The sequence below is a fragment of the Oncorhynchus nerka genome, linkage group LG16 (genome assembly GCF_034236695.1).
Source record: "Oncorhynchus nerka isolate Pitt River linkage group LG16, Oner_Uvic_2.0, whole genome shotgun sequence".
NCBI lineage: Eukaryota > Metazoa > Chordata > Actinopteri > Salmoniformes > Salmonidae > Oncorhynchus > Oncorhynchus nerka.
The window spans coordinates 10,600,234-10,625,276 of NC_088411.1; the positions used below are offsets into that span (position 1 = coordinate 10,600,234).

At 42.8% G+C, this 25,043-nt stretch overlaps 3 protein-coding genes across 5 annotated transcripts in view; 2 read left to right on the forward strand and 1 right to left on the reverse strand.

Annotated features, from left to right (window-relative positions):
- Positions 1-5,057, forward strand: part of LOC115144004 (rho GTPase-activating protein 22-like) — a 40,022-nt gene extending 34,965 nt beyond the window's left edge. The window contains exons 6-11 of the mRNA XM_029684570.2: positions 1,173-1,380; positions 1,649-1,781; positions 1,966-2,039; positions 2,157-2,278; positions 2,567-3,539; positions 3,652-5,057. Of these exons, the coding sequence (XP_029540430.2) occupies positions 1,173-1,380; positions 1,649-1,781; positions 1,966-2,039; positions 2,157-2,278; positions 2,567-3,539; positions 3,652-3,874 (1,733 nt within the window). The 3' untranslated portion in view covers positions 3,875-5,057. The remainder of the gene's footprint in view (positions 1-1,172; positions 1,381-1,648; positions 1,782-1,965; positions 2,040-2,156; positions 2,279-2,566; positions 3,540-3,651) is intronic.
- A 134-nt stretch (positions 5,058-5,191) lies between these two features.
- On the reverse strand, positions 5,192-20,705 carry LOC115144005 (mitogen-activated protein kinase 8-like). 3 transcript variants are annotated; one of them, XM_029684574.2, is made up of 12 exons: positions 20,486-20,705; positions 15,074-15,254; positions 14,542-14,671; positions 14,146-14,204; positions 13,525-13,663; positions 13,256-13,421; positions 12,603-12,674; positions 10,647-10,829; positions 10,072-10,196; positions 9,421-9,484; positions 8,767-8,844; positions 5,192-8,439 (listed from the first exon to the last, which is right to left on the reverse strand). In XM_029684574.2, exons 2-12 carry the CDS (start codon positions 15,193-15,195, stop codon positions 8,291-8,293), a joined length of 1,287 nt encoding a protein of 428 aa, XP_029540434.1. In that variant the 5' UTR covers positions 15,196-15,254; positions 20,486-20,705; the 3' UTR covers positions 5,192-8,290. The 3 variants fall into 3 exon arrangements, with proteins under 3 accessions (XP_029540434.1, XP_029540433.1, XP_029540435.1); XM_029684573.2 differs by lacking the exon at positions 12,603-12,674 and adding an exon at positions 11,757-11,828 and having other exon boundaries at positions 20,486-20,702; XM_029684575.2 differs by lacking the exon at positions 12,603-12,674 and adding an exon at positions 11,757-11,828 and having other exon boundaries at positions 8,345-8,444; positions 20,486-20,700.
- A 1,668-nt stretch (positions 20,706-22,373) lies between these two features.
- frmpd2 (FERM and PDZ domain containing 2) overlaps positions 22,374-25,043 on the forward strand; it is a 49,601-nt gene continuing 46,931 nt past the window's right edge. The window contains exon 1 of the mRNA XM_029684576.2: positions 22,374-22,713. The gene's annotated coding sequence lies outside the window, so the exon portion shown is untranslated. The remainder of the gene's footprint in view (positions 22,714-25,043) is intronic.

Genomic DNA, 25,043 nt, shown 5'->3' on the forward strand with positions numbered 1-25,043 from the left:
TCTGGAATGGCTGAGCGAATGGAATGGCATCCAACCATGTGTTTGATGTATTTATTCCTTTCCACGGATTCTGCTCCAGCCTTTACCACGAGCCCGTCCTCCCCAAGGTGCCACCAACCTCCTGTGTAGTCGGTAGGCTACTTGTGGCTTCATACATTACATTTTGGAAGGAGCATGCAATGACGAAGAGAACTTCTTTAGCCCATATCTAATTAATGTCAAGAGGACCTACAATTGGAGGATATACAAGAAATTGCTGATAACAGCAAGATTATATACGGTAGGTGAGACCTATGGGCATTTTCTGTATTGGCCCATTCCAAGTACCTCAATTCCTCCACAAAGTGGAGCGCAGACTAGAGTTTTTTAAATGAACCTCCAACTCCTTCGATTCGCTATGCGTCGATACTCAACTTCTTCGGGATTGGTGTCCTTTCCACAGGACTGTTGAGCTAACGTAAGCTAATACGATTAGCATGAGGTTGTAAGTAACAAGAAAATTTCCCGGGACATAGACATATCTGATATTGAAATTCTTGTTAATCTAACTGCACTGTCCAATTTACAGTAGCTATTACAGTGAAAGAATATAATACTATTGTTTGAGGAGAGTATACAGTTTTGAACATGCAAAGTTCTTAATAAACCATATTTGGGTCAGTCTTGATACAACATTTTGAACGTTGAAAGGTTGAACGTTGAAAACATTTCCCAAATCTTAACATAAACCATTAGTCAAATTAATCCCAGAATTGGTTTATGAACTCAATAAATTAAGTAATGACTTTAAGAAGGATTACCTGCTGAATTCAAAGATACAACACTAGACTAAACTTCACTTGCGTCATCTTTGTGGTTTTGAGAGATAAACATGGTAATGCTTTCACTTATTGCACATAAAGGAACAACGTTCCCACATGATAGAGTGCTTGCTTTGTTATCCAACTGATCTCCTTTCTGTCATCCTGTGAACCCCGTTCATTGCTGCTCGCAGCTATATTTTGATTTGCATTTTGTGTTGACTTGTTCATCCAACTACTGAATGTTGAGATGCTCCATTTTGGTATTCCTGAACATAACTTTCCATTGGTTTGGCATTTTATTATGGTAATGAATGACAACCATTGTTAAATACTGAAATAGAGTATGTAATACGTTTTTCTTGCCTGCAGGGATATTTGGCCAGAGTTTAGAGGACACAGTCCAGTATGAAAAGAAATTTGGCCATCGCCTGGCACCTCTTCTGGTGGAGCAGTGTGTGGACTTCATAAGGGAACGAGGTCTGGATGAGGAGGGTCTCTTTCGGATGTCAGGGCAGACTAACCTGGTAAAGGATCTACAGGAAGCCTTTGACTGTGGGGATAAGCCTCTATTTGACAGGTAGATGAAAGGTCATCTACATTTCCTGTTATTGAATACAAAATAAATGCTGATTCGTTCAGCCGAAAGTAGAAGTGGTGGTAGAGGTAGTGGTGGTCAATTATTGACGATAGCTGTGATAGTGTATACACAGCACGCCTACACACTGTATATCCTACGCTAAATCCTTCCACTACAATACTGTAGGCCACTAGGCCTTTAGCATTTGGATATTGTGATTCATAGTTAGTAAGGCAACTTTAGATAACTATTTCGTGCCCCGTTGCAGTAACACCGACGTCCACACGGTGGCGTCCCTGCTGAAGCTCTACCTCCGTGAACTGCCTGAGCCTGTCGTCCCTTTCTGCAAGTATGAGGACTTCCTCGCCTGTGCTCAGCTGCTGGCCAAAGACGCGGAGGTGGTAAGAAACACTTCTCTACACTAGTTCTTGTCATGTTAGTACTCACACTATGACTGAAGCCAAAGAGCCAAACTGCTCTGTAATTGGATAAAAAACAGTGTTCAAGTACATTATGTCTGTGTGAAGAAACAAGAGCTGTTGAGACACTGTATGTCATTCTCAGGTTCTCGTCTTATCTTCTTAGGGTGTACAAGAGCTGGGAAAGCAAGTGAGCAATCTTCCTCCAGCCAACTACAATCTCCTGAAGTACATATGCAAGTATGTCGACAAACATCCAACTCCCGTCCTTAGAAGATCACAGTTATCTTGTTTTATCACAGTCACATTTTCATATCTTTCTAATTCTGTTCCGCTGTGCCGTGCCTTTCTTTAAAGGTTTCTTGATGAGGTCCAGTCTCACGCAATCAAAAACAAGATGAGTGTACAGAACCTGGCCACTGTATTTGGACCAAACATCCTCCGGCCTAAAATGGAGGACCCAGTGGTAATTATGGAAGGTATATGAACTCTCATTCGTTTTGTATCCTACTGATGTTAACAGGCACTGTATTAATCATCTGAGACTTTCCTGATATTTTTTCAATTCAAATGGTTGGGAAGTAGGATGCAGAGTAGATACGGTACATCAGTTTATGGAAAGTAGAGTACCGAAACACTTTACTATTGCATGCTATCTATTCATGACTCATCTACTCTATGTCCGGTTCACAAAACATATACTAATCCAAAGTAGAAAAGTATTGTACAGTATGGTTCCTTATACCTTTTTATTGTTTCCTGTAAAGGGACCTCCCTAGTCCAGAGCCTCATGACCGTACTGATCAGTGAGCATAAACGTCTGTATTCAGGGAGGGGGGAGCTGGAGGTCCCTGTTCCCCAGTCAGAGGTGACCCTCCAAGGCCAACAGCTCCAGCAGCACAGCATCGGTGGCTGGATTTCTGAGGAGGACCTCCAGAGCTGTCCCACCAACCCCAACGAGGACCTCGCCTGCAGCAGCGCCTCTTCTTTGGATGCTAAACTCTGCGCCGCCACCACCCCTCCACTCAGACTCGCTCCTTCGGGGAAGGGGGAGACGGTGGTCAGCCCCAGCAAGCAGACCAAGAATGTTCCCTCCTGGAAGTACTCCTTCAAGGGCTCCTCCACGCCGCGGCCCCCTCCTCAGGCCAAGCCGGCTGTTTGCGCGGCTGACGTGGGCGCGTCCTATAGTGGAAACTGGCTGATGAACGGGCTGTCCTCTCTGAGGAGCCACAGGCGCACCGCCTCGGGGGAGCGTGTCAGGGACTCCACCAGCTCTTCCCAGAGACTGTCCACCTATGACAACGTCACCTCTTCCTCCAGCATGGGCAGTGTCCCTAGCGTAACCAGCACGCCTTGGTCCACCTCCTCCTGTGAAATCGCCGCACCTGACTCAGGCAGCGAGCCCTCAGGGCCTAACTGTGGTAACGGGAAGGGTCCAGGGGAGTGCCAGTGGCAGGAGCTAGCCTTACCCCAGCACCAGGGCCAGATGGGAGGCCGAGAGGAGGAGAGAGTTGGAGATAGGGTCTCAGAGCAAGAACATGACAGTAGTGAAGCCATGGAGCTGTGTGTTAGCAGTGCAGGCTGCAGTGACAATGGGAACACCATAGCCAATATATTGGTGCCGTCCATCTTGACGCCGGAAGACCTTGACGGAGGCTCCAAAGTACTTACCAGCCTGGTGGAGGGTCTGAAGGACGAGCTGAGGAAACAGAAGGTGGCCTATGAGACCATCATCAAAAAGTAAGTCTGCAGTCTGCAAATCAGTCAACAATCTTACTCGGGTTACTTGCAGGTATTGAGGAGAGCCGGCTCTACAGTTGTGTAAATCAACCTACGTATGTACCCCCTGCAGGCTGGAGGAGTCGAGTGCTGCTCTGTGCGCTCAGATGGAGCGCCTGGAGCAGGAGATGGAGCAGGAGAGGAAGAAGCAGCACATGCTGGAGATCAAGCTCCGCAACTCAGACCGAGGCCGTCACGATGCAGAGAACAGGAACCGGCTCCTGGAGAGGGAAATGGAGGACTTCTTCTCCACTCTGGGAGACCTGACTCTGGGAGCAAGGACCAGCAACATTTAATAGCCCTGGTCATAGACTTCTATAGTCTCTTCCCACAGCCGAGTGCCATGAGTTTGGCAAGGGAGACTAAGAGGTACATAGACTCAATGAATAATAATGCATGTTGTCCAACGCAGGCAGCTGCATCTCTATCTTTCCTCAGGCCTCTAAGTGTGCCTATGACTACCATGAGTATCTATCTGGTGACAAAGCCTCGGTCCTTGGTTTTACTCTGGTCAACTCTGTCCGTATACCTTTAATGTAAAACAAAGGGGTCAACTACTATCATTATGACTGTACAATAATCACGGCTTTGTTAATCATATGCTGCCTACTACAGTACACAATGTGCAAATACAACAATACCAAATACTCTGCTTATAAGGTCCAGTGTTGAAGCCGCCATGACGGTTTGGGGCACATGAAGCTGACCACTGCCCTCAAAGAAACAATTCAAAGGTATACCGGCTGTGCCTTCAGGGACTTTTAGAATTTAAAAAAGAAAACGGTGTGTGCTTGTCCAAATGGTTCATGTATTGCTCAACCTTAATGTATCACTACTATCCCCAGAGTTACTTGCAGTAAGGTGCCAATAGTTGATTGAATGAAAATGTTGAAACAGAATGTACTGTATGCTTCAGTGAATGTAATGTGTTGTTGATCAAGCCAGCCCTGTAAATTGAGTGTTAATTAATTATCAAAACATTGATATAGATTTGAACGCATAACAATTATATACATTCCCCCAGATAATTCTTATGCGAGCGTTGCATGTGGTGAAACTGTTGCTAGAAACTGTTGCTACTGTTTAGACATGTCTGGAGGCCTGAACACGAAACATGATCTGGTTCCTGAAGTCCCCTATAATGGTGTTTTAATATTGTGACAATGTGTATTAGTTTCAAGGCAATGTGACTGTATTTTTTCGTGTTCTTTTTGCATTTCATACAAGAATCACATGACTAATGTTATCTGATGACCCCTTTCATATGCTGTTCCTATGCTTACGTTTACAAGGTGGTGTTCTGAAAGACTTGGACTGATTTAGACAAGAGTCTATTGTTTATATTCTCCTCAAACGTAAACTTAGGTTAAATATTTATAGTCTTTGATTAAGATTTGAAGGTGCTTATTTATTATGAATCTACACACTTGTAATGAATGGCATTATGGCAATATGAGCAAATAAAGATGACCGGTGTCATTTTGTGAGTGATGCTGTATGGGTCAGCATGCTTGTGTTCAGTTCATCTTACACTTAGCACTTGGTGTGTACTCATTGTACCACCAAATTATACAAAATCTCAAGATCATGTACAAAAACAACCTGCAAATGCATGACTCAAATTGTGTTTATTTTATTTGCAGTACATATTTTTTTATTTTTTTGGGGGGGGTATCATCAGATCCCAATGCATTTATTCGAGTAGTGCACTGTTCATTGGCTGTGGTCCAAGACACACAGAGCCAAGAATTCTTAACTACTTGCATGGCTGGCTTCACTAGCAAACATAACAAACCAGCACCATACATATGACTTTGTTTTTAGGTATTACTTATCTTTTTAAAACTTTTATTTACCATTATTTGGCCTTACCGATCAAAATCTATTGGCCACGCATGATGTACTCCCCTCTCTCTGCTCCCTCTGGCCACAGATTGGACTGGTATAGGACCGATTACGTAACATGACTAGATTAAAGTCATAGAGAATCATCCTAATTCATAAAAAAAAGGAAAACATGGATTGACAGTACCAAACATTTCTCTACCTTCAGAAACATACAAACTAACATGGGCTAGACCCATCACTTAGTTTACTCCTTGCACATTTTGCAGAAGGTATTGCACATGAACTTTTTTTTTTTTAAAGGAAATGTACATAAACAATTATCTTTACTTCTAGGTGAAGTATTCATAATGTACAAAACTAGAAGTTTCCTAACATTGACAATAGTACACTTTCAAATAAATAAATAACGGAATCTGTATTCACATGTCTTCAATAGCTAATCATGTGGGCAACTAAGTATCCAATAACTTATTGAAATTTAGTGAGGTAGTTCATCAAAGCCTACTTTAAAATCATGATGATACTTTTTTTTCTCCCCCAAGAGATGTGATACAAAATCAAAAGAAAGTCTACAAATTCCAAATGTATCCCCAATAATGCTGGGCTAACAAAATTAAGACCACTTCAAAGTAACAAAATAAAAAAATATCTTGTCTTGATGAATTATGTTATTGTGTTATAACACAGCTTCTATAATAGTGGATAGATCTCATTGGCTGTTATTCTGCTTCCCCTTCCACAACACGGCCATGTTGCCAAATAATCCATGAGGTTACATTTTACATTCTGAAATGACTCTATTTAGGACAGGAATTATTCAACACCACCACATAACATCTACACTGCCACAGCCATAGTTACCATTCAGCGCAAATACATTTGGTTTAATATAAAACCGAGGAAATTAGGCAAAAGAAATCTTCCCTTCTAAAATCATCAAGCACATTCTCATTATGCAAAGTAAAGCCGCAAACCGCACATGCCTACCAGTGATTGTTATATTTTTTTTAATTAAAAATTTAAAAATTACTTTGATGAAAGACCTACCTAAAACTGCCCCTTTCTGAAACTATTTCAAATGTATATTATGTGCTAAAATATTCTAAAGCAATACATCATCCGCTTGACAGAATGTAGTCTCCAACTTCAGGGTCATACCGATGCCGTAGAAAAATATACAGTGCATTTTTTGATAACGGCCTCAAAATGTGATTGACTTATTTGTGGAAACTACTATAGTCCTTATCAGAAACCATTAATGACCTACAGTATACACACCATGACGACTACTCTTCTTCCTAGATACTCAGGAATGAACGATTGACAAACTACAGGCACTTTTCCCTTTTAAAAGCAAAATCATTTAAAAAAAAATACACTGGAGGGACACTATTATTGCATACAGTTCAGAATCATTGACTACCTTGGATTTCGTGGTGGTTCAGTAATTATTTTGTGAAGTACTGTACTAAGCTTAGTGTGAAATAGATTTAGTGCACACATGCATACACCTTCTGCAAAGGGCTTAGCCAATACCTTCACTGAGACTCATCTTATTACACTCATCATTTTCCCAATCTGAAATGTTCAATATGCAGCACGTTGGCAACCGTAAAGACAAAATCATTCAGGTACATTGATATTACATTAATAAAATGAGATCCAATTTTTTTTTGGGGGGGGGGTATATCGTTTGTTTCTGCGCTTGCAGCCTGCAAAATCTCCATCCCTCCGAAGACAATCAGCATCACCACATACACAAGCCCTCTCTACGTCCACGTTTGGACTGAACCGAAGCGCAGTCTTCATAGGACTCCTCACAAGTCGTGTGTTCTAACTAGTCACATCCCGTTTCTCACAACGCTTCTCAGCATACACCTGTACAGTAGTGCCACTGCCATCTTTCCCTGTCCTAGTGTTTAACATAACCCCACTGTCAAAGCAAAAGCCACCTGGAGAAAAGAACCACGGGTGAATAACTGACCAGAGCAGAGGAAGAAGTGCCTTCAGCTCTCGTGACAATAATTCAAATGATCTTCTGAGCTGTTTCCTGTCTGGACCTATCGGCATCCTTTTGATCATATACTGGAATACCCATCAAATGTGAAAAGAAAATTCAGGCAAACTTTTTTACTGAAAAAAAGAAACAAAACATTTCTTCTCTTACCAAAAGGAAAAATGGTTCAGGAATCAAACAGCATTTTGAGATATTTTAAGACTAAACTAACAAAGAACAAAGAGAAAAAAAAGAAAGCTGTTTCATCAACTTGGATTTTTTTACAAGGAAGTAGTGACTCACAAGAGGAAAACAGTTCTAAAGTTTCTCGAAATTCAATCCAATGGATATACGCAATAAAACACAAAATCCCATATGAAATAGGCAAAGTAATATTACTATTCTGAAGGGGAGTACTAAAATTAGACATCAATTAAATGATAGTTGAAATGGCTTACTGCAAACTAAAATTGAAAAAAATATATTTACCATAAAATCTGTACAAACTCATTCAACATCAATATGGCCAGTTGAAATAGCAGTATCTTGAAATAAAAGTTGATGAAACTAAAAACAAAAACAAAAAAGCTTTGATAAAGCTTTTATATATGTTCTCAAATTCTCACCAGCGGTCGAAACCACAGCGTAGTGAAGTCATTCTCAGGTTAAAAAAAATATTGATATGCCACAATAAATTACAGCCTGGACTCAAAAAGAAAATAACTCAAATAACTCTGTAGCAGTAGTTTTCGGGGAAAATTATAAAGGATAAAAAAATCATTTAAAAAAAGGTGAAACTGGCCTAAACTCTACACCATTGAAGACAAGCGGAGGGACCGGTGGGACAGGGCCCAGGGCAGGGTGATAGTCATCTGCAGCAGCCCAGTGGGTCCGTGTTAGAGGCTGTCTCCAGGCTGCTGTCCGTGTCGGAAGCCAGGGTGGGGTCGGTGGACACATCGTTGACGGACGAGGACGATACAGAAGGGTACTGCTGGGAGCCGCTGCTCACTGCTGCACCTGTGCTACATGTATGGAGAAACATAGAAGGGGCATCAAGTCAGACTTGAACCACAAATGACTTCTGGTTAGGCTATGACATTTCAGCAGAGAGAAAAAGAGGAACGTTTCTTGAAGAAATGAACATGGTCCTTCAAGTCGGATCTGGAACAGAAGCCGATTATGGGCAGAGAGACAGTGCCCGTCTCAATTTGTTCCTACCACAGTGCACTAGGACCAGTTTTTCCTGACCACGGGACCTGACCAGGAAAAACGCTGGGCCAGAGTTATAAGCTATAATCTGGGCGGGAGTGCTCATTCCCCATAGAGACAACGCTCTAAACTAACCTAAAGACGCTGGCTGTCCCCGGATCACTCCATTCTTCGTTCTCTCCTCCCAGTCCTGGACCTCCATGTATATCAAATCTGTGATGGAACACAACATTTGGTAAAGAGAGCAAGTACAGTAGCGACTTCCGATAGCTTCACCAAAAGGCTCAGGTTTTCCAGAATTCAGGAGGGAATAAGGAGGAAATCTGGGAATCCGGGATTTTGGAAAATCTGGGAATTTTGGGAAAGTTGGGGAATTTTGCAACCTTAGACAAGAGACATAAACCTAAGAAGAGCATGACAGACCGCAACACAGCAAGCATGGTGTGACATGGAGTCGACACTTGAGAATAGTCAATAAACAGGGCTCTGTTAAACAGGGCTCTGTCAAAAATCATCAGACCAGGTTTAGATTAGACAGGGAGGAAGGCAAAGGACACACCACACACTTTAGACAGGGATTTGTTAGGACAAACAGACACACACACAAAGGAGAAAAACCTGCATAACACTCAAATATTCATATTAAATGTCCCACAAGTATATTGTGAGATGTAGATTCTTAGTAGAGTAATGTGCACTTGTAATGTAACATAGTGCAAACATTTAAAAGTGCTCGGTGTATGCGTCAAAGCATGGGTAAGCAAAATGGCTTCGCTCTCTCTACTGTACCTTTCCACTCCTCCACTGTGTGTTCCCTCTCATCCAGCTGCTTGTCAGTGATCAACGGTGGGGGCTGCAACAGGAACAGGACAGAGCATACTGTAAGTGGGGTGACACGGCGACTGATGACCTTCTCTTCACTTGGCTGAGTCACATTCAAATATGTGCAAGGCGCTGCCACACTGCTGCCAAATCTACACGTCTCAAGGCCAATTTTCTTTCTCCCGTTTTGAGGAACTGGTGAATGACTGAGGGGAGTGCAACGTCTCATTCTTCACCCACACACTGCACGTTAGCCGAGGTGGAGATTTCGAGACTGAGGGAAAAACAGGCTGACACATCCAAGTGCAATCTCTGTGATGACAACCTGCCTGTCAATGGAAGTCAAATCCAGAGCACCTGCTTTCAGCGACGGCCTGATAAACAGTCAGAGACGTTTATCATCTGATGTGGCCTAAGCCTTTGGCAGGCAGGCAAACTCACAGGGCTTTCATGGTCACTCTTACTGTGAACCACAACTAAATGTGTTTTTTAGAAGCATGCACACACATTAAGACACACACAGAGTAGACCTGAAGAGTCATGTTATTATCTAACATAAGAGTAGACAACACAAGAACCACCCCTACACGCCCACATAATGAGCAAGTAAGTGCTTACCGCCTCCACTTCAGTTGGATCATACCAAACGTTGATGTAGGGGTGCTGGAGAGCCTCGCTCACAGAGATCCGTTTGGATGCATCTATTACCAACATCTTTGATAATAGGTCTCTGGCTTGACTTGCTGCGAGGCAATTAAGAAAAATAGAGAAATTAATGGCATGGACAAAGTCGACTCGGCTGACATTCACTGTGCTGATAAATTAGTGTAGTGTGCCAGAATATAGTCCTTTAGTCAAACATGATTAGAATCAAAGCAGAGAGTAAGGCCTCAAACCACTACATACAAGACTGCATTAATCATCATCATCATCTAACTTGACTACTTTCTGTGGAATTAACAATTGATCACATAAGTAAGTCGGACTCTATTAGTTAGCATATATCAGAGAAAGTGTTAGGCACGTAATGTACTTATACGCAGCAAATAACTGTCTATAGATTCAGAATATTTTAGTCATACAAACATGTAGGAGACATTTTGCATCTCACAACAGGCACCTCACAATGACACACAATACTGCAGTTTTCATGCTTTGGGTGTCCCACAGTGGGGTGTGCTCTCCCCGCTTACCTTTCAGTTTGTTGTGCTCCGAGTCGGCTGGGAAGAGGACGTCGGGGAAGAGCTTCTCAAAGGTGAACCCGGCGTAGCGGGGTCTGTTCTCCACGTAGGTCCTTACCGATTGGTTGAGCTTCATCAGGAACTCCTGACTGGGAGTCCCCAACTGCTCGATCACCTTGTTCCACTGATCAATATCTGACGTTCCAACATGTAAGAAAAACGCTGCACGTGGCTTTTCAGAGGCTTTTCCACAAGGGGGACAATTGACAAAGTTTTGGGTTTGTAGTTAGTATGAAGAAATCGGTTGTCGTGGAGAGTTATGGAAACTGGACACATGGAGGAGGCTCATTTCTTTCACTGTTGCCTTTGTTGAGCAACTGTGATTGAGTAATCAAGGGAAAGCTGTTTGATCTTCTCCCATGAGACAGACACACAAAACACTGAAAACAGAAGCAAAAGCCTCGTTGTGGGACTGTATAATGAGGTGAAGTGATCAGAACAGTTTTCCCTTCAGTTGAAACGGCCTCCGACAGGTACAAACCATAGACATCGCATCATGGTATCGGTCCCATTATGGAGTCTGTGATAGTACGGGGCAGCACCATTGAGGCCATCTCAATTTTGAAATAGTGAATGTTCTTCTTCTACTAGTTGTATGAGTTGGCAAACAAACTGAAAGGGTGCATACTGCCACCTAGAGTGTTATTTGAACCGGTATAAGCCAAGGTTGGTGATTTACTTCCATCTGAAGTAAGAGAATGTTTCCTCACAAGTGTAATTAATTGGCTGATCCCTCCTGGTGACCTGGATGGAATTATGTGATCCTTCCTTAACCCATAGAAAGTCCCACCTAGTTGACTACTTCAAAATGGTGGAAGTCCTCAACGGCACTGCAGATACTGAAACGGGCTTTTGGGCACTAGAGTCCTCGATCTATCTCTATGGTACAAACCCATTCACATGTACCCAACGGAAATGAATTTGTATGCAGTAGTAGGACGGTCTCAGCACCACAACACACACACTCTTTCACACACATAACAAACAAATTTGCACGCACATGCATACAAACTCACACACACACACACAATGGAGGGACGATGAGGGTCCAGGGAAGGATACGATCTGTGCCTGGGAACAACACACTACCTCGGACCATTTCTGCCATGATGCAGCCAATAGACCAGACATCAACTGAAAAATGAAATGACAATAAAATTAGCATGCAGAACAGAAAAAAAAAATGAAAAATAACAAAACAAGGAACGACTTAACGACGCAGACAAGGTGATGTGTGTGAATGCAAACAATGGAAATGAGCGCATGCAAACTCTCACGTCAAACCACGGTCAGTGTCCGACTAAGCAGTGCATCGTGAGACGGCGTGGGCTCTCTGGTTCACTCTCTGGCATATTATTAACCAAAGTGGAAGAGGGCCAGAGAACTGCCTTACACACCACCCTCAAGACTCAGTGGGGTAAATGAATACCATCAATTTAATAGACAAAAGCCAATTTTAGATCATTGACAAAAGCTCTATCAGGCCACCATATACAGCACGTAAGATATTCTGTGTTAAGAGAGTGTCCATTTCATATTTTCGGACCAAACGGGCTGTTTATCTTGGAAGAAGACCGTCAAACAATAATATGAGGTAAGAGGGTATCTTTTGCAATTGCATTTCTTGGTACAAATTAAAAGAGCAAACCATTCTATTTCAGGTGCTTGATGTGTGAGTCAGAGGTGCTTCAAGCTACAGTGATGGGTGCTTGGGGGATAGAGTGGGGGTAGAAGTGGGTGAGGAGGTGTCAGGCATTTCAGAGGAGAGATGGAATTTCGACAGTTGCTCTTTGACATGAATCTCTGCGATCCATTGTAATGAGCAAGGCTTCAAAAAGAAACTCGGCGGCGCTTTTTTCTCTCTCGTTCAAATGCTGAACTGAACTGCTGCATGCAGCACAAGGATACAATCCCTTCCTGGAAAAAGGATTTTGTGGCGAACCATTTCTGCCATAATGCAGCCCACAGCCCATATATCCACTAGATGTGTGTCGCATAGAAAGAAGGAGAAGAAAATAAGCAAAGCAACAAGTCAGCAGGAACGTTTGGGAAATTTTTCGGTCAAGAGTACAGGGATGCCCATATTTCCAGGCAGTAGAAGTCGAAGTTAAATAACCCCCCCCCCCCCCCCGTATTTGAGCACTGAATTTCATCGCTAAAACAAACCGAGTCCAATGATTCGGAGATATCAGACATTGTTGCGGGAAATGTTCATTGTTAAAGGCATGCGCACTAAAGTGAACGTCGTGCATCCACACGTGACTGGATTCCCACTGACATCTAGTCCAGCTGGACCGTCTCTGCACCGTCTCTGCACCGCCTCTGCACCGCCTCTTAGAAAACACAAGCGCTACCTCTGCTGTGCACTGGCTCTCTACACAGGAGGAAAAGTAACCCACCATGCATAGCCAGGCATGCCACCGTCACCTCGAGACTGTGACACCGACATGGGAGGGTGGTGGGGCTGTGAGGGTGGGTGGGTGTTAGGACATTGTGGGCCAAGCATGCGACAGGCAGCGTTCCGCAGCACGCACAGCTCTGATGATTGGTCCCTCACTCACCGTTGGCCTGGTAACCCATGCCCAAGATGACTTCAGGGGCTCGGTAGTAGCGGGTCACCACATACGGGGTCATCAGGAGGCCTGTGGCCGCTGTCCTGGCCAATCCGAAGTCCAGGATCTTCAGTGTGCAGTCCGACTTAACCACAATGTTGCTGGGTTTCAGATCCTGGGGGTGGGGTCAGGAGAGGATATGGTTTAGAGAGATGGGATGGGTGGACAACTCTCTAGAAATGTCAGGCGAGGCAAAGCGTGCGTGTTTGTGCGTCTACCCTGTGTATGATGCCCGCGGCGTGAAGGTGCTTGATGCCACACAGCATCTGGTAGAGCAGATAGGACAGCCGCTCGTGGTCCAGCTCCATCTGGATCACCTGGCACAGGTTGGCATCCATCAGCTCCATCACAATATAGCTGAGGATGGATACAGAGGAGAGGGAAGGAAGGGTGGGTGAGATGACACGTACACTCTCACAAACATATGCATACACAGGCAAACACACACAGATACACCCAAGGACATGCAAGAATAAACACCGATTGCATCTCTCTCACACACACACACACACACACACACACAGGCTGCCTCCTCCGTCATAGCAAAACGGTCCGTATACCCTCAGGCTATGATTTGTTCATTTGTATTTTTAGCTCCAATCAGGCAGACAGAGATCCTCACAGTTCCTCCCTCCGCTCTGAGAATGAAATCACATTTCGTCCCATGCACTGCAACATACTAACCCATCCGTTATCCCACAATGGACCCCGACCCCCAACTACCATACACTGCGCAAAACCATTGTTGTGTATACTTCCTGCCATTTCAGCACTACAGCCTACCAGGGAACACTGAGCATATACGATATAAAACCAAGGACGACGACGATGTTACTTACACATCTTGGAACTCCTCCAGTGTCTTCTGTGGCGTGAATACATTTAGCAAGCCAATAATCTGTGGAGTTACAAAACGCATCAGTGCATCATGGTTCTATGAGCAGCATATGGAGGGACACCGCATTCAGTGCTGACAAACACACCGCATAACGGTGCACTGAAACAGCAGGTTAAAAAATGGATAACGCTACAGAGAATAGACAATTGAACATTTGGAGAAAAAAAACGTAGACGTCAAGAGCTGGCGTAAAAGCTCCAAGAGGATAGCAACATTCTGGAACGATCTCCGTCGTGAAAATGAGAGGCATTTTTACAACTCCCCTTTCTCACTTTGCGCTACCCCCTTTTTGCTATGGCAGGTTCAGAGAGAGAGAGAGAGAGGGAAAATAGCTTACGTTCTTATGGTTGACACATTTCATGAGCACCAATTCTCTGTAAGCTCTTTTGGCATGGGTCTGGTTCTGGAAAGGCCGGCTGAGTTTTTTAATTGCAACATTGCGTTCGAGGTTGTGGTCATACGCTGAGCTGGGAAACACAAAAGAGAACAGGTTTGTCCATACTGCATGATGCAATCTGAAGAAGGCAAGCATGGCCAAACATCAATGTCTTTCATCCTTTTTTAAATAAAATATGATTTTAAAAAAATTTTTAACTAGGAGGCATGTGAGTTGTTCATACTATCCCACATCCTAGATCAATATCAATAACGGGGTTCAAGTGATTGAAGCCTAATACTGGACCAATGGTATACAAACAACCTGCTAATAACATATCACATTGACTTCCAATGCCATTTTTTTTTTAAAGCTATCAAATGGTTATGTTAGATGATGTTAATTTCCAACGTAACAACGTAGCCACTTGATAATGAGTACTGGGCTAAAGCGCATCTCTTTTCCTGTCTAATTCACAGCTCCGTCTACTCACCAGACAATTCCCTGTGCTCCGGAGCCGATGGGTCTTAAATTCTGGTAGCGCTTCAAAACCGTAAATGTGGAATCACCGACATCTAAACTGTAAAACTCCTTTTCGCGCTTATTCCGATTCATGATGAAATCTGGACAGAGTGTGTATTTTGGGCATCCAAGTGGAACTTCTGTCTCGAGACCTAAGAAAGATGGAGAAGACAACAGGAAGATAAATCAAATAAAAGTAGCATTTCACCAGCTTATTACCTGGACATTCCAAGCCATAGTTTTTTGGGATTGATTGACAAAGGCAGCATTGAGAATTTCATTGACATAGGCTGCATTGAGTGTAAAAAGCAATGACATTTGGATCATTTACAGTGCATTCTGGAAGTATTTAGATCTTTTCCCCTTTTCCACGTGTTGTTATGTTACATCCTTATTCTAAAATGTATTTTTTTTTCAAATGTAAAACTCAATCACAGCCACGCTCAAGGTCCTAAACGATATCAGAACCGCTATCGATAAAAGACAATACTGTGCAGCCGTCTTCATCGACCTGGTCAAGGCTTTCGACTCTGTCAATCACCTCATTCTTATCGGCAGACTCAATAGCCTTGGCTTCTCAAATGACTGCCTCGCCGGGTTCACAAACTACTTCTCAGATAGAGTTCAGCGTGTCAAATCGGAGGGTCTGTTGTCCGGACCTCTGGCAGTCTCTATGGGGTGCCACAGGGTTCAATTCTCGGGCCAACTCTTTTCTCTGTATATATCAATGATGCCGCTCTAGCTGCTGGTGATTCTCTGATCCACCTCTATGCAGACAATGCCATTTTGTATTCATCTGGCCCTTCTATGGACACTGTGCTAACAAACATCCAAACGAGCTTCAGTGCCATACAACACTCCTTCTGTGGCCTCCAACTGCTTTTAAATGCTAGTAAAACTAAGTGCATGCTCTTCAACCGATTGCTGCCCGCACCCTCCCACCTGACTAGCATCACTACTCTGGACGGTTCTGACATAGACTATGTGGACAACTACAAATACCTAGGTGTCTGGTTAGACTGTAAACTCTCCTTCCAGACTCACATTAAGCATCTCCAATCCAAAATTAAATCTAGAATCGGCTTCCTATTTCGCAACAAAGCCTCCTTCATTCATGCCGCCAAACATACCCTCATAAAACTGACTATCCTACCGATCCTTGACTTCGGCGATGTCATTTACAAAATAGCCCCCAACACTCTACTCAGCAAACTGGATGTAGTCTATCACAGTGCCATGCATTTTATCACCAAAGCCCCACATACTACCCACCACTGCGACCTGTATGCTCTCGTTGGCTGGCCATCACTACGTATCCGTCGTCAAACCTACTGGCTCCAGGTCATCTACAAGTCTTTGACAGGTAAAGCCCCGCCTTATCTCAGCTCACTGGTCGCCATAGTAACACCCATCCGTAGCACGCGCTCCAGCAGGTATATTGCACTAGTCATCCCCAAAGCCAACACTTCCTTTGGCCGCCTTTCCTTCCAGTTCTCTGCTGACAATGACTGGAATTGCAAAAATCACTGAAGCTGGAGTCTTATATCTCCCTCTCTAACTTTAAGCATCAGCGGTCTGAGCAACTTACCGATCACTGTACCTGTACACAGCCACACCTCATCCTCATATTATTACTTACCCTCTTACACCCCAGTATCTCTACTTGCACATCTATCACTCCAGTATTAATGCTACATTTGAATTATTTTCACCTCTATGCCCTATTTATTGCCTACCTCCCTACTCTTCTACATTTGAACACACTGTACATAGATTTTTCAATTTTTCTTTCCTTTTGTGTTATTGACTGTACGTTTGTTTATGTGTAACCCTGTGTTGTTGTTTTAGTCGCTCTGCTTTGCTTTATCTTGGCCAGGTCACAGTTGTAAATGAGAACTTGTTCTCAACTGGCCTACCTGATTAAATGTCCCACAGTTGACAGTGCATGTCAGAGCAAAAACTAAGCCATGAGGTCGAAGGAATTGTCCGTAGAGCTCCCAGACAGGATTGTGTTGAGGCACAGATCTGGGGAAGGGTACCAAAACATTTTTGCAGCATTAGAGGTCCCCAAGAACACAATGGCCTCCATCAATCTTAAATGGAAGAAGTTTGGAACCACCAAGACTCTTCCTAGAGCAGGCCGCCTGGCCAAACTAAGCAATCGGGGGAGAAGGGCCTTTGTCAGGGAGGTGACCAAGAACCCAATGGTCACTCTGACAGAGCTCCAGAGTTCCTCTGTGAAGATGGGAGAACCCTCCAGAAGGACAACCATCTCAGCAGCAATCCACCAATCAGGCCTTTATGGTAGAGTGGCCAGACCTCAGTAAAGGGCACATGACAGCCCGTTTGGAGGTTGCCAAAAGTCACCTAAAGACTCTCAGACCATGAGAATCAATATTCTCTGGTCTGATTTAAACCAAGATTGAACTCTTTGGCCTGAATTCCAAGTGTCACGTCTGGAGGAAATCTGGGACCATCCCTATGGTGAAGATTGGTGGTGGCAGCATCATCCTGTGGGGATGTTTTTCAGCGGCAGGGACTTGGAGACTAGTCAGGGTCGAGGCAAAGATGAACGGAGCAAAGTACATGATGAAAACCTACCTCCAGAGCGCTCAGGTCCTCAGACTGGGGTGAAGGTTCACCATCCATCAGGATAATGACACTAAGCACACAGCAAAGACAACACAGGAGTGGCTTTGGGAAAAGTCTCTGAATGTCCTTAACTGTCCCAGACAGAGCGGACTTGAATCCGATCGAACATCTCTGGAGAGAGCTGAAAATAGCTGTGTGGCAACGCTCCCTATCCAACCTGACAGAGCTTGAGAGGATCTGTAGAGTAGAATGGGAGAAACTCCCCAAATACAGGTGTGGCAAGCTTGTAGTGTCATTCCCAAGAAGAATCAATGCTGTAATCGCTGCTAAAGGTGCTTCAACAAATACTGAGTAAAGGGTCTGAATACTTATTTAAATGTAATATTATTTATTTATTTTAATTTTAAATGAGCAAAAAATATTTTAAAAAACAGTTTTTGCTTTATCATTATGGCTTAATGTGTGTAAATTGATGAGGGAAAAAAACATTTAATCCATTTTAGAATAACAAAATTTGGAAAGAGTCAAGGAGTCTGAATACTTCTTCGAAGGCACTGTACATCGTTTCTCTTTGGCTTAAAAAAAGGCCTTTCCTGAGGTTTGTGGAAGTTCTTTGCTAGCATTTAAATAGAGCAGCTTAAAAAACAAACACTTTAGTTGCATGTTTGGCTGAGATATGGGGCAGAGCTAGGAAAGTTTCTCACAAGCCAATAGAGAAATCTCACAGCTATCACATCGAGAGTGACTAGAACCACCTTCTGATGCCCATTTGAGCCTGCATAAATTGTTATTTAAGACTCATTGCTCAGGCAAATAAGTAGGAAGGAGTGAAGCAGAGAGAGAGAGAGAGAGAGGAAAAAGAGAGAGGGAGGTAGCGCTGGATTTGATATGGAGTTACAAGACAAAATCATTACTCAAATGTAGGCCCATTTCCACTGGCTGACGGCCGCACAGTCGACAGACCATTACTTGACCTCCATAGGCCTACACAGCCACATTCCCCCTCCTCTTCACACGAAGGGGCATTCACGGGGGGGTTCATCCCGGATGAAAGGCATGTCAACGGCCTGAAACCGTGCTATGAGATGGAGGGACTAAAAAAAAAAAAGGTTTCGAGGAGCTTGAACAAAATGATCTACCGACACAAAAGGGAAGTGAAATCGCTCCGTGCAGTCGTGCACTCTGGAGCAGAATGAACGGCGGCGCAAACAACTGAATGACGATACCTACAGAGGGACTGTATTGAATGGTATGCGTGTCATTGTATTAAAACAACATCAATTGTCACTAGTTTGATTCACATTATAAATGGAAATGTGAGCATTTGCGTCATAATTCGTCTGTGAAAAGCTAACAGGCAGGATAAAAACACTAACACATGCTGTATGCAACAAGGTTTACTAAAAGAAGGAGCCACGGAGCAGTAGAAGGTGTATCTATGACATTTCGTCTTTAGATGTGGCACTCGGATAGATGAGTGGTAGAGAGAGAGCGCATCTCTCACAGAGACTCAGAGAGAAGCTGCGAGAATATGCGCTAAGAGGGAGGCACTGAATTGTAGCCATGAAGCATGTCGTCGCGGACAACATCACCCACCCACAGGTGAAGGCTACATCGTCTGTTGCCGTTTCAAGGTCTCGCTCTAAATCACAAGTTCGTGGTCTGGGGCATTTCAGTAAAAATGGGGGCCATTTCATTCACAGCAATAACTGAAGTGCATAACAATCCATGTCTCTCCATAGTGCATAATGCCCAGCTGGTGTCTACATCTAACCTAAATGAACATGACTTCTCACATTATCGGTGGTTTTCACCAGCCTACTTTTCCAGCTAATGAAGACCCCGAAGCCCATCACCACTGACCGCAAGAACGAGCAACGTCAGAATTAGAAGCAATTTGTCAAATACCCCTGACTGCATTCCTCTGTGACACACCTTAGGCTGGAATGGCCAATGAAGGTGTCCAACATCTTTCAAAACAAAATGCGACAGTAATCTTTTACCCAAGTGTTGTTAACCGAATGGATAGACAGTCAAAGGAAGATGTGATTTAACCATATTTACCATCATTATAATTATATTAATTGTATTAATAGCGATCTTATTATCGATAGACGGGTGTGTCGGTGTGACAGCTGCCTGACCATAACACCGTCGATGAATTATTCTGCAGTGTTTTAGGTATATTGGATGAAATGTATTCGATCCAGATAAACTGGCGACATTATCCATCAAAAGTGTTACAATTTTACACAAGCTGCTGCTATATCTCTCACTTGTTTAATAGACGTCGACTTGACGCACTAGCAGAATAGGTAAACCTGCGAACACAAGTTTATACTCCTCAATCCGTGGTAGGCAAATTGTCAATTGCCCATTTCTTTACCGAATGGTGGGCATGTGTTTCATATTTGAGAAATGTAGCATGTCAAATGTAACCAAGGCATTTATATTGTCAGTATCGGCTGCGGAGATAGCGGAGATAGGTAGTTGTTACAACGTAACGCGGCAGGTAGTTACAGTCTTGTTACAATGTAGCGTGTTTTATAGCGTCCCGTGTGCGTTTAAATTCATCGCACATTAATAAGTATCCAATAGCCAGATTTGTTTTAAGGCGGTGCACGTCTTTAAAATTGCAATAGGCCTATAGGCCGAAACTCGACAATATGTTCCAGCAAGCTGGTTGCAGCTATTTATTGTAATTTCTGTGTTCCTTGCGACCCATCAGTGACAATACCCTCCCCCACTGCTAACAATAACATGTCTTATAAAGGTTTCATATGGAACTCACCTCACTCCAAAAGAACGCGTTCGTAATTCCAAAACCGTCAAACCGCGGTTTCTGGTCTTCAGTTTAAATATGCAGCAGAATGTTTGAATATCTTATAATATTTCCTCGTTAGTAAGACAACCTCTGAGTCCGCTGCGTTTCCTTCCACTGGCAGGCCTGGATCTGCAGAATACATGTGTACTACGTAACCTAATCTTTGCGCTTCCGTGACACAAACAGTTTCTGCTATTTCATACCGATGTCGTCGAAACCTTGCGATGTTTTCCGGTTGCGGATGAGAACTGGGTGACATTCAAGAGCGCAACGCCCTGCAGTGTTGTATAGCCTACCTCCCGCGGGTATTCTCTGATTGTAGTGTATGCAACATTATGCATGACAGATTAGAGGCATTTAGGCATTCTACTTCTCATCTCGCCATAATAAACACACGCACTGAGAGCGAGAGAGAGAAAGAGCGAGAGAGAATATAGAGGGATATGTTTTCCATGCCAATAAAGCCCTTGAATTGAGAGAGAGGGAGAAACCTTCCATAACAAAGCCATCACCTACAGAGTATTAACCTGGAGAAGAGCCCCCTAAGCAAGCTGCTCCTGGGGGTTCTGTTCAGAAACACAAACAGACCCCGCAGAGCTCCAGGACAGCAACACAATAAGACCCAACCAAATCATGAGAAAACAAAAAGATAATTGCTTTATACATTGGAAATAATTTACAAAAAAAACAGTGCAAACTAAAATGCTATTTGGCCATAAACAGAGAGTACACAGTGGCAGAATACCTGACTACGTGACTGACACAAAATGAAGGAAATATTTGTCTATGTACAGACTCAGTGAGTATAGCCTTGCTATTGAGAAAGGCCGCCGAAGGCAGACCTGGCTCTCAAGAGAAGACAGGCTATGTGCTCACTGCCCACAAAATGAGGTGGAAAATTAGCTGCACTTCCTAACATCCTGCAAAATGTATGACCATATTATAGATACATATTTCCCTCAGATTACACAGACTCACAAAAAATTCGAGAACAAATCCAATTTTGATAAACTCCCATATCTACTGGGTAAAATACCACAATCACAGCAGCAAGATGTGTGACCTGTTGCCACAAGAAAAGGGCGACCAGTGAAGAACAAACACCATTGTAAATACAACCTTTATTTATGTTTATTTATTTGAACTATTTGCACATCATATAGACATAATATGACATTTGAAATGTCTTTATTATTTTTGGAACTTTTGCAAGTGTAATGTGTATTGTAAATGTTGTATTGTTTATATCACTTTTGTGTATTGTCTATTTTACTTGCTTTGGCAATGTCAACATATGTTTCTCATGCCAATAAAGCCCCTTAAATTGAAATGGATTGATTGAGTGTGTGTGTGTGTGTGTGTGTGTGTGTGTGTGTGTGTGTGTGTGTGTGTGTGTGTGTGTGTGTGTGTGTGTGTGAAAAGAGAGAGAGAGAGAGATACAGAGAGACAGAAGAGAGAGAAAGAAATAGAGAAAATAGAGAGAGGGGGAGTTGGCTCTTTAGTCAAACAACAATCACACGTGATTTTTGAAGCCTATTTTTTAACATACTTTGTGTTAGTAGAACTGAGCAGAACATACTTGTCTCACCTTTCACCTCACTGTTCAACTGACAGCTGGGGCGCGTTCCTCTGCCCAGGCGTTGCTGACTCCTGCCAGATTTTACAACGCCTATAAAGGTATTTATCAGGTAAAGTATCAGCTAACCACATCATATATTATCGCAATCTGTCAATCGATTACACAGTTGATGACGTCGCACGCAACCATTGGTTGATGCATGTAAATTCTGAGCAAGGGAGCGCGACCATTAGCTACAGTTTATCTTGCACAGAGTACTTGGCCACACCAATTGGTTGCTCGCTGCCTTGCCACTTGTCACACTGCTACTGCGTAATCCAATTGAGTTCTTATAGCTGGAGTCTAAAAATAGTCCAAATTAACAGAAACACAGTATGGACATGTAATTAGGTGTGAGTACAGAACGTTATATGCGATGGAGAAATGTGTTATTTCCGCACTGTCGTGTGGTGGAATTATAGATGGATAGATGAAAAGTCGCCTGATAGGCTAGAAAAATTTGCCGATGGAGAGCACAGCCACAGGTGGAATGCCATGTGATGCTTGAGGGGATTACATTCGAGCTGCAGGTATTCTGAAGAAATTAAGAGGGACTTCAGATATCGAATGAATTAAGGTAAAGTTGTGGGTTTAATTGGATATAATTCCGCAAAAATATAGACCTACATCTATTCTACACAAATGTGGTATTCTATGAATGCGTAAAAGTTCCGTACCACAGCCAATGAGTGAATGCCGATATGTTATTAGGAGTTAATTGAAGGTTTAGCTTTCCATTAGGTAGTTAACAGTTGAATTGCAACAGTTTCTTGACAATAGCCTGGTAGGCATGATCTCAACCTAAATATATGTTATCTTAGGGAAGCAGATATGTTACGGTGTCATTTTAGCCCATGAATTAAATTATTGGGCAATAGATTTTTATATTTTGTGTTTTAAATTAAATGACAGCATAAATATAGCCAGTTATCATGCCTTTATGTCCAAATTTATGTTCCAGTTTGTCTACAAATTAATAATTTATATGTTGGATTCACGTTTCCACCTCAACCAAAATCTCAGTTAAATTAAATTAAACTTAAATTAAACTTAAGTTTGATTTAGGCCTAATCCTATTCTTTAATTTAGATTTTTGGTTGAGTTGGAGATGTGAATCCAACATGACTGATTCATTTGAAAAACAAACTTGAATTAAAGACAGACTAAGTCAGTGGCACAGATGGAACTATCCAAGCGGAAGATAAATCTCCTTCTAATGTTGATATTTGGTTCCATTGATAACCGAGCAGTAATTCTGCTTTGAAAGTTGAGAAACTTGTAACCTCACTTTAGAGAAAATGGCCCTTGAATGTTTTGGTACACCTACTGGAGAGCACTTTTTGTCTACACCCATTCAGCATTGTTCACACCCGCTTAAGCTTTATCCCCACCCAGCTCTTTATTAAGGATTCAGATGTGAGGCCATGTACTAAACAACCAAAGATTAAGACTAAAGGCTGGTTTATACTAAGGGTGTGTTCGTAAATTCAATCTGGAGTGCCAGAGTGTGCTCAGAGTGCGCTCGTAAACTCATAGCGTTGTCAAATTGTCCATTCGTAAATCCAGTGTGCGTTCAGAACGCACACTGGACGCTCTGGCGGAGGAGTAGGGTTGATCCGAATGTTCTGATCTAACAGCAGTCAAGCACCCAAGCTAGGGGAAAGGAGGATACCTAGTCAGTTGTCCAACTGAATGTATCTTCCGCATTTAACCAAACCCCTTTGAACCAGAGAGGTGCGGGGGGCTGCGTCTTCGGTGTCCGGGGAACAGTGGGTTAACTGACTTAGCTAACTAGCTAATGTTGGCTAGCATGCTAGCAGTGGCGATTTTAGCATGTAAATCTTGGTGGGGCAAATAAAATAAATGTGTGATGCATGCCAGGAAAGCCACTACACAACAACAAACAATACATTTAATTGCACTATAACGGTGACAAACGGTGCACAGAAACTCATTCACCATTCATTAAGCCTCATTTACTGCCTTTTAAAGAACATAGCTGATGTGGCTGACTTGCTTAAACAACTGTGGTTTCTACTAACAATTTAAATGTACAAACTATGGCATAAGGGGGCAACAAGCGGATAAGAGGCAATCCGTAATTTCGATGAAGACATTAATGAGTGAGCAACGACAGACATAGGCAATAAAACTATTTGTTCAGCACTTTTGAAATGTACAGTGACAGAATTCAGAACGTGGGCCGTTCTTACAGTGTACTCCCTGTACAACAAGTCAGAACCATAGGATGAATAAAGAGGGCATATAAACAGACAATGAAAACTCTTACAATATTCAATGATTACATTTCTCTAAAACAGGTTATGGGCAAACAAGCACACACCAGCCACGAATGATGTGTTTACAATACCGCATGGGTGAAAATAGACCAAATTATTAGGAAGTAGATTTAATCTTTATCAAAATCACAACAATAGACAAACACAGTCTGCTTAAACAAATAACACACAAACCATTATATGTTTTCATGTCTTTATTGAACACACCGTGTAAACATTCACAGTTGGGAATGTTTAATAAATGTTTAATAAACTTGAGAATTCATTTTTCCGTCGATGATAGCAAGCTGTCCAGGCCCTGAGACAGCAAAACAGCCCCAAACCATGATGCTCCCTCCACCATACTTTACAGTTGGGATGAGGTTTTGATGTCGGTGTGCTGTGAGATTTTTTCTCCACATATAGAGTTGTGTGTTCCTTCCAAACAACTCAACTGTAGTTTCATCTGTCCATAGAATGTTTTGCCAGTAGCGCTGTGGAACATCCAGGTGCACTTTTGCGAACTTCGGATGTGCAGCAATGTTTTCTTTTTTGGACAGCAGTGGCTTCTTCTGTGGTGTCCTCTCATGAAAACTATTCTTGTTTAATGTTTTACATATCATAGATT

What these genes read in the sequence shown, in the direction of transcription:
- LOC115144005 (XM_029684574.2), bottom strand. Translation starts at nt 15,195, where the DNA reads ATGAATCGGAATAAGCGCGAAAAGGAGTTTTACAGTTTAGATGTCGGT. An exon ending in CATGGGTTACCAGGCCAACG is followed by an intron (nt 12,675 to 13,255) that starts GTGAGTGAGGGA and finishes ACACACATCTAG; the next exon opens with TGGATATATGGGCTGTGGGC. An exon ending in CCTTTTTCCAGGAAGGGATT is followed by an intron (nt 10,830 to 12,602) that starts GTATCCTTGTGC and finishes TTGGAACGTCAG; the next exon opens with ATATTGATCAGTGGAACAAG.